At 37.2% G+C, this 15,299-nt stretch overlaps 1 protein-coding gene across 1 annotated transcript; it reads right to left on the bottom strand.

Moving 5' to 3' along the window:
* Positions 1-2,997: 2,997 nt before the first annotated feature.
* On the bottom strand, positions 2,998-3,664 carry LOC126020389 (nicotinamide riboside kinase 1-like). The gene is given in 2 exon segments (XM_049781852.1): positions 2,998-3,457; positions 3,460-3,664. Coding segments are annotated over 2 exon segments (453 nt in total). The 5' UTR covers positions 3,626-3,664; the 3' UTR covers positions 2,998-3,170.
* Between the last annotated feature and the right edge of the window lie 11,635 nt (positions 3,665-15,299).

Genomic DNA, 15,299 nt, shown 5'->3' with positions numbered 1-15,299 from the left:
TAAACTTTGGTAAAAGCAACAAATAAATAAATAGATGAATATATTGTGTTATTCAAAAGACAAAATATTATATAAGTAGCTGTTTTTACTCCATACCATAATTCCTGATCTCAGGTTCATTTGAAGAGAGAGGGACCATTGGGACTGTCCCATCAAACACAGCCAGTACTACCTCCAAAGTCTTCCACCAACCTGCTTCCTAGTCCCACCATCAGTTCTGATGTCCCTGCTGTCTCTCACCCTATTTTATGTTTGTCTGCAGAGAGAGAGACCATCCGGTCTCTCCAATCAACCCTCCTCTTCCCAAACCGAGTGACAAGCTAGCACATTCAAGCAAAGACATTTCCATTGATGTCAGATATTTCCAGGCAGATTGGACCTACCACATCTTTTTCTAGAAAATATACAATTCAAAACTCAAATAACAAACAATGACTATTTTGACAATATTTTTATCATACTTAGATAACCTTCCATGATTAGGAAAATAACATTTAAAGCAGCTATATCTTTATCTACTATTTATACAATTCAGTAGGTAACTTTCTTAAACAACCTGAGACCCCAGCATTCCAAACCACTAAATGAAAGAACAATCGGGAAACTACGGAATACAACTGCAATTGGAGACATGGATAGAACCCCTGGCAAATTTTCAAGTCCACCAAAACACCTGAACCTTATAGATGATGGCCTAAAATAAATACTTAATGTTTTAGAAACAGGAATCAACCTAACAAGAGAGATGAGAGATGTATATAATAAAAACTTCAAAACATTTCTGAAAGAAATTGAAGAATATCTATGGAAATGGAAGAATGTTCTAAGTTTATAAATTGGAAGATTCAATATCACCAAAATAATCATTTTACCTAAACTACTATATAGATTCAATGCAGGCAAATTCAGGCAATATTAATGACTAGAACAATCAATTATAATATTTGTGTGAAATCATAAAAGACCTAGGATAGCCAAATCCATATTTAAAAAAAAAAAAAAGAAACAGGGAGGCATCTCATTACTTAATTTGAAGCTCTATGCCTTAGTGATCAAAACAGCATGATATTGGAACAAAGACACACTTTCACTCCAATGGGTCAAAATAGGATATTCAGTGACAAATCCCCAAGTATATGGTCAATTAATCTTTGACAAGGGAATCAAGAGCTTGAAATGGAATAAAGTCAGTCTCTTCAACAAAGTGTTGGAACAATTGAATAACCACATGTAAGAAATTAAAGACTGATCATACCTCACACCTTACACAAAAGTCAATTCAAAGAGAATTAAAGACCTTGAGATTAGACCTGAATCCATAAAGTATATTGAGGAAAACAAGCAGTATACTCCAAGACCTCAAAGAAGTCTTTGATGATAGGATGCTAATGGCAAAACCTGTAGCATTATATCTGAATAAATAAGACTACATCAAACGAAAAAGTTTTTGTATGCCAAAAGAAAAGCAGGCTAAAATTAAAATTAATTAAATCAGAGAAAAAGTTTGCACTCTGTTAACAGATCAAATAAAGGTTTGATACCTAGAATATACAAAGTACTCACAAAGGTAAACTCCACAAAACCTAAAAAAAATCAAAAATTAAGGATAGGGGCCAGAGCAGTGACACAGGTGTTAAGGCATTTGCCTTACATATGCTAACCTAGGATGGACTGCAGTTCAATCCCCCAGCATCCCATATGTTCCCCCAAGCCAGGGGCAATTTCTGAGCGCATAGTCAGGAGTAACCCCAGAGCATCACTGGGTGTGGCCAAAAAACTAATAATAATGATAATGATGATGATGATGATGATAGGAAATGAACAGAAACTTCTCTAAGGAAGACCAACATAACAACAGACACATAAAAAATGTTCATCATCACTTATCATTACGGAAATCCAAATCAAGACAACAATGAGATATCACCTTATATATGTAAGATATCATCTTACACCAGAGAGGATGGCACATGTAAAAAATACTGGGAACAGTCTGTGTTGCAAGGGAGTGTGGTAAAAAAAAGAAACACTAAGACACTGCTGGTGGAAATACTGCCTGGTCCAACCCCTATGGAAAATGCTTTGGAGGGCTCTCAATAAACTCAAAATTGAGCTGTCATATGACCCAGCACTTCCTCTTCTTGGGTATCCATCCCCATTACAGAAAAACATTCATCCAAAGGAATGTATACATATATCTATTTATTGCAGCTCTCAGTACCAAACGTAAGAGTTGGAATCAACCTAGATGTCCAACAACAGATGAGTAGATCATGAAAATTTGGTACATATATTCAATACAATACTACATAGTTGTAAGAAATTATTCAATTATGCAAGCCACATGTATGGAACTGGAATATAATATATTAAATGAAATAAGCCAGAAGAAAATGGATAAATAAAGTATGATATCAATTATATGTGGTATTTAGAATAACTGCATGAAGACACAGTAGTCTAAATGCTCGTTGGCTCCAGAATAAAGTAAGGAAAGGTAAAGAAACTGAGATTAAATATTAGCCATGGCCAAGCTTCTTCCAAGGAACCTTTAAGGAGACCTCAGAGGGTCCTGGATTCAGCAAACTGCATTTTGAAATTCGTGGCAACATACATCAATATATATTGGTCTCTTCCATGTCAATGTGCTGGCCTTTCTTTAAGCTTTTCTATAAGGTAGAAATAACTGCATAACTTTACCAACTCCAACATAGTTTTTACTCAAGTAACCACAGTAAATCTTGATCTTCGTTCTTCATCACAAAGATCTAAAAAAGAAAATCAATGCATTACTGTAAATAGTGCCTTCGAGTTAGTAAAAAAAATTAAAGCTGTGACTTTCTTCTCAGCAGAGAAAAAAATGATGCATCCGTTCAGAAATCTTTTTTTTTTTACTTGTTCCCAAAATTAATTTGTTTTAATAAAATAGTAGGTATCTACTAAAAATTTTAAAGAAAATAACATGAATATATTTAAGAGATGTAACAAATGGTCGATATTTTCACCCTTAACCATAAAACAAAATAATTAATGTCTGGAGCCATCAGAACCTCTAATTTGAAATTATTTTTAAAGCAACTAATAAATGGAAACAATTCATCCTACATTAGCCCTCTTATATGCCATTCTTGGCTATGTAACAAACTAGTTTTATGGCTACTCTTTTACCGTCACTTTGATAGGAGCACTGAACAATTTTGCTTTGAGAGTTCTTGTGTCAGATCTTCATAAACTTGTGAAAAGAGGTCCTCTTCAGATTTTGTTCCATCTAGATAAACAATTTCCAAGGGAAGGTGCTCCATCTCCTGTTTGTGCTTCAGATACATAGGCCACACATGGCCATCAAAGTATCCTGGGATGTCTGGAGGCTCATAAATTCTTGTACTCCTCCTCCTCTTACATTCTTCATATGGAATGGTCAGAAAATAGCTTCTATTCCATATTCTGTTAAGGGGCCATCATACTGCAGAAATCCATTTTTATCTTTTTCTATCTCAGACTCTGGCTTAAAAAAATCATCTTGAGATATGACACTGCAATTTGGGAGGTGTTTCTGCAACTTCTTAGCCAGAGTTGTCTTCCCACCATTTGTGACACCTCCAATTCCAATGACAAAGGTTTTCATGATTAGTTTTGAAAATCACCTCTTCCAGGGACTAGCTCGAATCCATCCCAGCAAAGCAGCGAGTGCGTGCCCAAGAGGCAGCCCTGAGAGCTCGTTCACCGCTCGGCCTCACCTCGCCGCTGGCCTGTCCCCACGGGCCTCGGCTCTGAGCTCGGCCGGACTCCCGGACCCAGCCGTGGCCGGGGCGGGGCTCGGGCCCGTTCAGAAATCTTAAATGCTGCAATGCTTAGGCAAATATTGCAGATGTGTAGAAAAATCTATTGGTCTTTCTCACTTGTCCTAAAAGCTAGGCTTCTAGCTACTTAACCACAATTGGTCTCCTTGAGATGCTGATAAATAGCCCTCAAAGCAATACGATGGTTCATTTCAGACTATCCTTGGAAAACAAGCTCCTTGGAATAGAACCACATTGGCCTGAAACCCTAATTTCCTACAATGCAGCATCCATCCAAAAACTAGTCTGTCCAGGACCAATATTGCCAAGAATAATACAGACAAACATGCTGGCATTCACAAACTTTGAAGGTATCCCAGAAACTGAGATACTCAGTCTACCACAGCAGAAAGAGACATACCCCACCACCACATTTAGTCTGTCATCTGCACATACCTGACACTTCTCCTACAATTACCAATGGAAGATTATCTCAAAGAATACTAGATTCTGACCTCTGAGTACCACTGGGTGTGGCAATAATAATAATAATAATAATAATAATAATAATAATAATAATAATAATAATAAAACTGCCAAAGCATTTGTAAAAAGTGCCTTTGTTCCCAAAAGAAGACAAATACAGATATATTGACAGTGATGTTTCCTTTAAAACCTTTCCACAATGTTCTGTGAATTATTGCCAGTGTTCAGATAAATTAACATTGGTGAGGCTAGAGAGATAGTACAGCTCGTAGGGTGCTTGCCTTGCACTTGCAGCTAACTACGGTTCTATCCACAGCATCCCCAAGCACTACCAGGAGTGATTTCTGAATGCAGAGCCAGGAGTGCTCCTTGAGCATCTCCAGGTGGGAGGCCACAAAACAAAATAAAACAAAAATTAAATTTCTTGCTTATCTCATTTGTGGTATATAAATAAGAAAAACAGGATAATATGGTATAATTCCCAAGACAATAGAGATGAGGGCTAAGAGAACCTGTCCATGGTACAAAACTTGCCACAAATATCGGGGGGAGCAGGGAATGGCCTACTATGATAGTTGGAAATGATCGCTCTGAATAAGAAATGGATGCTCAAAGGAGGTAAGTAATATGCATGATATCCCTCCAGTAATAACATTGCAAACCAAAGTATCTAAACAGGAAAAAAGAGAGAAAGTAAGATGAAAAAAATGCCTGCTGCCAGAGCAATAGTACAGTGGACAGGGTGTTTGCCTTGCACACTGCTGACCCAAATTCTATCCCCTGAATCCCATATGGTCTCAGGAGCCTGCCAGAAATAACTTCTGTGTTCAGAGCCAGGAGTAACCCCTGAGTGCCACCAGGTGTGGCCTCAAAACAAAACAAAACAAAAATACAGAAGAATGTCTGCTGTAGAAGCAGGGAAGGGAGAAGGCAGAGAGGAGTATGGGAGGAGAAACTGGGGACAATGGTGTCAGGAAATGTGTTCCGGTGAAGGAAATGGGTGTTGGACAATCTCGTTATGACTGAAACTCAATCACAAACAACTTTGTAAATGTGTTTCCTGGAGATTCAATTAACTTTTTATTTAAACACCACGGTTACAAGGTTGTACATAATAAAGTTGTCTTCTTTTGTTTTGCTGTTGTTGTTGTTGTTGTTGTTGCTGTTCATGATTGCATTTCAGTCATACAATGTACAAGCCATTGACCAGTGCACATTTCCTGCCACCAATGTCCCCAGTTTCTCTCTCTTGCCCTACCAGTACCTTCTACCCTTCCTGTCTATGGGGTATACATTTTTAAGAATTTATTTTGTTAAAAATATTTTTAAAGGGCCGGGAAGGTGGCGCTGGAGATAAGGTGTCTGCCTTGTAAGCGCTACCAAGGAACGGACCGCGGTTCGATCCCCCGGTGTCCCATATGGTCCCCCCAAGCCAGGGGCGATTTCTGAGCACATAGCCAGGAGTAACCCCTGAGCGTCAAACGGGTGTGGCCCAAAAACCAAAAAAAAAAAAAAAAAAATATTTTTAAAGGGCCTGGATAGATAGCACAGCAGCGTTTGCCTTGCAAGCAGCCAATACAGGACCAAAGGTGGTTGGTTCGAATCCCGGTGTCCCATATGGTCCCCCGTGCCTGCCAGGAGCTATTTCTGAGCAGACAGCCAGGAGGAACCCCTGAGCACCGCCGGGTGTGGCCCAAAAACCAAAATATATATATATATATTTTTTTAAAAAAGTAGACAAAATTGGTGCATATGTCCCAAACCTACAGACTGTTATTCCTGTTTCCTAAAATCTTAGGACTTTATTAACTGTTTGCCCACTGTTCTTATGAAGTGGTTCTGATTTTACATATATGTTAACTTGTGTCGTTAGGTGGGTTTTATGTTTTTTAACTTCTTTGTGAAATAAATTATCTGGGGAGTGGGCCACACCCAGTGGCACTTAGAAATCGTTCCTGGCTGGCTCAGGGAACCATATGGAATTCTGGGAATCTAATCCCAGTATGGCTTAGGTCAGTCACGGGCTAGGCAAATGCCCTACTGCTGTGCTATTGCTCTGGCTTCAGTAAATTATTTTTAAAATTAAAAAAGAGGGGGAACACATGGGGTGGATGGCGGGCCGATGCAGTACTGGTGTATGTCGGGGGATTATGTTGTGACATTCACTAGTATTTTTTTTTTCTCAATAGGTCTCCATTTCAAAAATGGCACGGGGGCACTATATATATTTAAAATAAAAATGGGAGGATGGACTGTCAGGCTGGGAAGAGACCAGTTCTGGTGGGGGTACCATATTTGAATGTTGTAGATATATTCCCTCAACTGCTATAACTGTTATTGAATATCCCCTTAAACGGTGACAATTGTGTCCACTGTCTTAAGTTAGATTATTTATTTTCCCCACTTTTTATCTTTTTTTTCTCTTTGTGAACTGTTCAATAAGGAATTTTGGTGAAAGAGTCCCTCAGTGAAATAACTATGTTTTGAACTATGATAATAATGAGAATGTACGAGGGAAATAGAAAGCCTGTCTAGAGTACAGGCGGGTGTTGGGTAGAAAGGAGGGAGATTTGGGACATTGGTGATGGGAATGTTGCACTGGTGATGGGTGGTGTTCTTTACATGACTGAAACCCAAATACAATCATGTATGTAATAAAGTTGGTTAAATAAAAAAAAAAAAGAATCCCTCAGTTTAATGCTTATATTTGAACCAGGTCACGGGGATTGTTGGACTTGTTCTTGTGGCCCCCTTATGCATTGATAATGCCAGGTAGCATTATTCCTTGTTTGCATGGGCACATTAAAATGGAAAATACTATACATACAAATAAGTTCTTATCTAATAGAGATAGGAACACACAAATCCTGTGGTGCAATGGGACCTTACACCCTGAACATTGACATGATGACCTGGCACAGGACTCAGAGGTTTGGGCATTCTCCATTCACCCCTGAACCAGGGAAGCCATCTATGAAACATCCAAAGTTGTCTATGACATCACCTGGAAGCAATCCTCTACCAGGGAAGACCCTACTGCTGCTCTGACATTGATTTGCTCAAAAGTCTTCCCTTAACACTGAGAAGATTTAAACAACAACGACCTGCATACTGGACAGGGCTTTCTGCATTGCCCTTTAATTGTGAGTTGAAATTAGATGATGCTACGCATCATCCTGACTTCAATGTAGGATATACAGATTCCAGGATCTTCAATACAGAAACATGATACCAACAACAGAGACTGTGTAAAAATAAAACTGTATTGGCACTACAGACAATGACCTGGATTGGACAAACTAGTTTGCTGGGAGCCTAGAATTGGACTTATGTCAGGAAACTTCAGGGGTAAGGTCTCCTTGTATTTAGGCCAATGTTTTTCCTTTCCATGTCCCGCATACTTTGGTGGGCCTATGCAAATGATAATTGCCACTCTAACACTGTTTTTACAATGTCCTTTGACTCTACACCTTTAAGAAACCACTTGTAAAACCATCTGGAACTGCACTTTTGTTTTTGTTTAGTTTCAATTTCTATTCTTGAATATGTTTGTTGGTGTTTTTTGCTATTTGTTCCATTAAGTCTTGAATGGCTATGAGATTCTAAAACTATGTTTATTTCCTCTGGATGATTCAATTTAGTTATATAAAATTGTGCACACTAATCTAAAAAAATATTGCTCAAGGAAAAACAGCAAACAGCCTGTCTCCTACTTCCCCAGTTGTTTTCCATTCCTGTTTTTCAGATGGGTCTTCTGCAGTCCAGAGGGGAAGATAGTACTGTATTTCTGTTCTGTGGTGATGAGGCTGAAGTCTAGGAAGTGGTTTTCTCATAAAAGTTAGTCCAGACATTCTGGATGGGGGGAGAGGAAGGAAGAAGAGGGAGAAGAGGAGAGGAGAGAGTAGGGGAGTGAAGGAGAGGAAAGAAAAGAAAAAATGTATGTCTCAGAGATATGCAGGGAGAAGGCATAAAGGAGGATGGGAGGGAAATTGGAGACATCAGTGGTGGGAAATGTGCACTGGTAAAGGGTATTGTATATTGTATGACTTTTACTGTGGGAAAAAACAACAAATGTATTATGAACAATCTTATAGCCATGGTGTTTAAATAAAGTAATGAATAAAAAAATTAAAAACTAAATACTGGATTTGTTGTAAAAGTATGTCATATTCAAGAGTTGGAAACTGAGGCAAAATCTGTTTCTGAGGGTCCTTCCTAGTCATGTTCAATCATATCCCAGCAATGTCTATTTTATTTCATGATTGAAGTTAGACACTTTAAATAAAAGTTTTCTAAAACTTAACTAGGACTAATTAAATGACCTAAGCCTCCACCTAGTAGAATATATATATTTAGAAAATCAAACTTTAAGCTTTTTATTTCAAAACTTTTTTTTTTTGGTTTTTGGGCCACACCTGGCAGTGCGCAGGGGTTACTCCTGGCTGTCTGCTCAGAAATAGCTCCTGGCAGGCACAGGGGACCATATGGGACACCGGGATTCGAACCAACTACCTTTAGTCCGGAATTGGCTGCTTACAAGGCAAACACCACTGTGCTATCTCTCTGGGCTCTATTTCAAAACTTTTAAGTTCTATTGGCCTAGAGCAAAGTTGGACTAGAACTGTGAAGAGAAAAATTATCATGGTTCCTTCCTTTTACCTCTGTCCCTCAAAATTTTAACTGAGAAATAATTAGTATGCAGAGCTATAGGACCTTAAATATAGACTGGCTTTGTTATAAATATAAACTACTTCAATTTAATGGCAGGAAATCCTTAACACAAACTCATTAGTGCTTATCACCTCTGAGCTAAAATTACTACTTACCCCAAAAAGTGGGACTACTTTTTTAAAGGATAATTTTGGACCTTTACATATTTTAATTTATAGATGTTCCCTAAATAAAAAGTATTTGGCCTACTGGCATAATAATAATTTAATTTATGAAGCAAATAGTGACAGCATTATTATAATTTTATAAGTGCTAACTTAAATTTTAAAACAGTTTGCTACTCTAGATTAACTATTTTTCCTTGCACTATCTGAGGTTTAGGAGCCAAATTGAAGATATTTTATAGCACCATTTGGTATGAAGGGAAAGATTGGCAAACACCCTGGAAAAAATTAATGTTAGGCATTGGAATCATAAGACCATTGTAAGAGATAGAAAAATATTAAGAAAAATTGGCAAGGAGAAAATAGCTAAATACCTTTTAAATGAGATTTGAAAAGGAGATAGAGGAGCAATGAGGTGTAAAGATAAGACAAAGGCACACTCAGATTTCCAGATAAACAAGCAGACATCATTCACACCCAGTGAGCTACAGGACACAGAGACCATCAAACCTCTGTAGGAGCAACGCTCCCAATTCATACGTTAATTATAGGAAGAAATCTAGTCCTTGTCTGCCATACAGATAGTTAGATTTCTAGTTTCCATCTCACTGCTCTTGGGAATCATTTATGTTGGCTCAAGCCACCAGAGACTATGAATATTCCTCACTCCATAAACCAGCAACCACATTCACGTGTTTCTGTAGAGAGTCTGGAAAGGGCATGCTCTCTGTGAGGTTTTCTAAAATAGAACCAAAACAAATGTGATTCATCAGCAATACTTATAGAATTATGCTATCACATGTAAGTCAAATGAGTTTCTATAGTTCTTACCTTAGTTAGCTTAGAACTTAGACAAATATTTATTGTGTCTGGTTGTAAGTGAATACAAAATTACACCAAGTATGAGTTTGCAACTTCAGCCTGAACAAGGATGTCTTTGTGTAACAACCAACAAGATAAAATTTGTTTGACCTCCCTATCTGTTAGGGTGCCCAGAAAAAAGTCTGGCAGCTGAGGACCCAGTCCTGGTTTGAAAGTTAAATATTATGTGGACGTTTCTTCTTATCAGGATACCAACATTGTATTCTTCATCAGTATTCCATGAAGGAAACTATTTTTAATACCCTGACTATCTCATAAAGATTTAAAGTAATATCAAAGGTGGGGCCAGAGAAATAGCATGTAGATAAGGCGTTCACCTTGCATGCAGGTGGTTCAGATCCCAGCATTCCATATGGTCCCCCAAGCCTGCCAGGGGTGATTTCTGAGCATAGAGCCAGGAGTAACCCCTGAGCACTGCCAGGTGTGACCCAAAAACAAACAAAAAAAAAGTAATATCAAAGGAATAAACAAAATAAAAAACTTTCCTATGTTTTCAAAAAAATGTTGAAATTATGAATAACCTTTCGTTTGATTGGCTAAAAGTTTAATTATTGACTTAATGAGCTTCATGTCAGCATGCAGGAACTCCTTAAACCATCTTCTACTCAATTAAATGATTTAGTCAGAATTTTAAAAATGATGGAAAAATAAATCATAAGTTTTGAATTAAACCCAAACCCATAAAATTTACACCAGATATAATATATTGTTCTATATTCTAGCTTCATTCTAATAAAGTTCAGACTTTACAGTCTGAACTGTAGGCAGCTGCCTAGGTTGTCTAGGTTGTCTTCTGATATTATGAGAATAGCCCATAGTTGGCTGTCATTCTGGATCTGATTTATGTCCACACTGTTGGGTTTTGATGACAATGGCCATTTTCTCTATATATACTCCCCTCTCTACTTTTGTTATTTTAAGTTCCATTCAACAATTTTAAGGATAAAGTTGCTGCTCTGTAGCTCAGAAATTAGAGATCAACCCAACCAAATTCATTTGACAATAAATCCAAAAGCCAAACACATATATGTTTAAAAAAAAGTTTAACACTACTTATTATTCATGAAATGCAAATCAAAAACTACAATGAGAGTGCACCTCAGATCAATCAGATGGCCTATTTAAAAATGGTTATAAACAAAAATTTAGCAAGGATGTGGAGAAAAAAAATACACTTTGGCCATAGTCATAGAAACCTGAATTATATTTATCATAATGCACAGTACAATGGCCAAGATATAGAAACAAACCAAATGTCTGGAAGCAGATAACTAAATACAGAAATTGTGGAATATACACATATTTGAATATTATATAACCATTACAATAAAAAAGTTTTGCAATTCACAGCAAATTGTATGGAACTGAAGGATATCATGCTAAGCAAAACAAGTCAAAGGGTATGGGGCAAATACTGGATGATCTCACTCTTCTGTGGTCTAGAAATAAATAAAACAAGAGAGTATATAATATCCAATGATAATAAGTTCTTGGCCCTGAATTACAGCACATGTAACAGCACTATCAAATATGCTGAATTTAAATAAACAAATAAGTACAAGCTGAATTACAGCACAAGCAATCAGGACATTGGTATAGTGTCTTGGGCACATTGGTGGAAGTGAGGCTTAATAACTGTGTACATTAAAATCATAATCCTTAACACTTTTATAAACATACACAAGCACTATTATAAACATAATAACAATTAAGGTGGCTAATACTTTTAAATTAAATGTTGTAGAAGCAAATTATTTTTGCCATACATTAACCTTTACATTAATAGCAACCTTCATATTCTTGGGGAACCAAAATAGTCCTTAATGTTCTTTTTAAGAAACATAATTACTAAAAAAGAATTTTGACATTGGAAATTACTTCAAAACCTTAATAAAAATAAATTTATGTCCCTCCGGTCCCTGGTGGAATAATTTCAAGGATATAAAGCCTTTGCCTGGTCTGTGAGTGGGCTGGATAGGCCTGTGTATATAGAGCCTCCAGTTAAGACAACATTTGTTATTATATGTTGAAAAGAAAAAAAAATCACATCATATAAAAGACTATAACATTTATTTAAGATATAGTAACATTTTGTATCAGTAGTCACAGAAAGATGACTAGATAACCCGATATGATATTAAATTCACTCCAGTTTGAATTTTCTAAAAAATGTTATTTTGAGAAATAAATATATATATATAATGCTTTCAGTTGGTCTTTCTTCTGTGATGACACATCGGAATCTTCTCTAAATGAGTAAGTAGATAGTTCATGTATGTGTGTTTTAAAATAGGTAACCACATCCACAACCATAGCCATCATGTTCTCACCAGATCAGCTCCAAAGACTCACTCTTTTCTCAAGAGATGTAAAACAAACTGAAAAATCATGGGTACACCAGCCATACAGCTAAAAACTAGCAATCTCTAGGGAGGAGAAGGCAAGACAAGCTCCCACCCTGCTGAAGCTTTGCCTGCTGTATCCATCACCCATAATCACCACTTTGCTTATGGCCCTGCTTCACCATTCCTCTTTGAGTCTTTGCAGACACAACAATCTGACCGAACTCCATATATGCCAGTATTTGGGCTGATATTAAGAAGGCTTTTTTGGAGTGAGTATGGGCAACACACACACACACACACACACACACACACACACACTTTCTCTTCTATTTCCAGAAGACCAGGCAGCTGAGTATCTATAATGGTGTTTTGAATCCTAGTCAACTTTGTTTGATACTTTTTTGTTTGTTTTTGTTTTGGGGCCATACCTGGTGATGTTCAGGGGTTACTCCTGGCTATGCGCTCAGATATCGCTCCAGGCTTGAGGGACCATATGAGACACCAGTGATCAAACCAAGGTCTGTCCTGGATCAACCACATGCAAGGCAAAAACCCTACTGCTGCGCTATCGCTCTGGCCCTTCTTTGATGCTTTCTATCCCCATAGTAACACTCCAATTTAGATGTCAATGTGTAGCTGAGGTCACTTAATGTTCAGGAATAAAAATAAAATAAATAACAGAATGGCCAGCTAGCAACAAGAGTTTACTAAACCTTCTGCCAATGTCTTAATGAACTCATTGGAGATACAATTATTTTCAAAAATTAGTTTGTCACTCTTATTTCCCTTTTTCTTTATTTTCTTAAAAAATAAATATTAATTTTAATATTAATTGAATATTAATTTTAATATTTTAAATATTAAATATTTTTATCTTTTATTTCCCTTCTTTCCTTTTTTCTTTCAATTCTTTTTTAATAACTTTGCTCTCACTTATCTAGAAACAAATGTGTTACAATTATGTCAACTATCTAATGCATGTTCTTTTGTTTTGTTTTGTTTTGTTTTGTTTTGTTTTTGGGCCACACCCGGCAGTGCTCAGGGGTTACTCCTGGCTGTCTGCTCAGAAATAGCTCCTGGCAGGCACGGGGGACCATATGGGACACCGGGATTTGAACCAACCACCTTTGGTCCTGGATTGGCTGCTTGCAAGGCAAACTCCGCTGTGCTATCTCTCCGGGCCCATAATGCATGTTCTTTATAAAGTAAATAGATTTTTTTTATCTACCATATTTTATTGTGGATTTTAGGTCTTACATCAGGCTTTTAATACATTTTGAGTTGAAATTTGTGTATAAAGTAAGACAAATATACAGTTTCATTCTTTGTGCATGACTATATTAAAATTTTTTAAGACATAATTCTTTCCCTGTGTGTATTCTTGATACAGCATCAAAAATAAATTAATATTACATACAGTGGTTTATCTTTGGGCTCTCTTTTCTGTTCCCATTGATGTGTCTTCTCTCCTCATACCCTATGTTTTGATTACTATAGCTCTGTGAAATATAATTTGAGAGTAGCCAATTTGACATCTCCAATTTGTTTTTTCTCTTTCAGTTATTTTATGATTCCATGAATTAATTTTAGGATATCATTCTATGAAAGTAAATAGATTTTTAAAAAATAATAAAAATTTGGGGTCAGAGCTGTGGTGCAAGTGGTAAGGCGTCTGCTTTGCAGCGCGCTAGCCTAGGACAGACAGCGGTTTGATCTCCCAGTGTCCCATATAGTCCCCCAAGTCAGCAGCAATTTCTGAGCGCATAGCGAGGAGTAACCCCTGAGCATCATCAGGTGTGCCCCCCCCCAAAAAAAGAGAAAGAAAAGAAGGAAATTGAGGGTATCCATTAGTCATGTAGTGAGTTATGACATATCTAAAAATGGGGTGGAAATAAAATGAGGGTAGACTTCAAGTAATCAACTCACGTTTTTTAGAATAACTCCCAAAGTGCCTCCATGAGATAGCCTCAAGTTCCCTTCCCCTATGCTATGTCTAAACCTGACTCCACATAACTTATACAGAAGTCCCTGAAAACTCTTCCCCAGGAAGTCCCATTGGCTCATTTCACACTGCTACAAGCTCGTCCTACAGAGAAGATAGGACTATTCAAATGTCTGGTTACAAATACTTGGCTTCAGTTGCCTTTCTCTGAGCAAGGTTGCACTTAACCTATCTAACATTCCTATCCCTTCCCCTTTCTTTGCCTCATCTTTATTCACATTATTTAAAATTATTTTCAGCAGCAATCTCAACTAAGCCGTTAACACCTTTATCCTGGGACATAAATTCTTCTAGATGGTTGCAGGTGCCAACTAATCTGCTAACTGTAACTAACTTAATAATTGAGGTTAATATAAAGTTGATGTGCTAAGATACTGCAAATAAGAAGCAGAATTCTGCCAATCATTAAAAGCTCAAGCATTATTTTTAAACTGACAGGACATTTTATCTAAATAATCAACAGAGCAATTGTAAAGAGGACTTGCAAGTACTTTATGCTAAGTCTGTTCTCATGGATGCTAGTTAGCCTATTTCTTTTAAGCTGTCTTTCATATACAAACACTGCTCTGTCCATCAGTTACACTCACTTTCTGGCTCAGTCACAACTACTCCCTGTCATCTTTGGATAGGATTTTGACAGCTTCCAGAGCATCAGTTTTGTCACTAGCACTTTTTTCTTTTCGACCTACATAAGATTACATTAATCTAACCAGATAGAAACATTCTATTCCTGTAAAGATCAACATTGAAAACAGACCTAGCCTCACTCTAGAGTTTTGTGATTTTTTGAAGAATCTACTTCGAAGACCCTCTCTCCACTCCTTGGTTGCTTGAGCCAGTGGCTCAGTATGTATTGCCACATTCAGGAATACACAAAAATGTTTCCCTCAGTTGACATTTCATTAACTTGGGAGGTGAATAACTTTAGAGGTATAGTTCTGCTAAATTATAACTGGCACATTCAGTTCAC

This window comes from Suncus etruscus, chromosome 10, assembly GCF_024139225.1.
Source record: "Suncus etruscus isolate mSunEtr1 chromosome 10, mSunEtr1.pri.cur, whole genome shotgun sequence".
Lineage (NCBI taxonomy): Eukaryota > Metazoa > Chordata > Mammalia > Eulipotyphla > Soricidae > Suncus > Suncus etruscus.
This window is presented reverse-complemented; position numbering and strand designations above follow the sequence as displayed.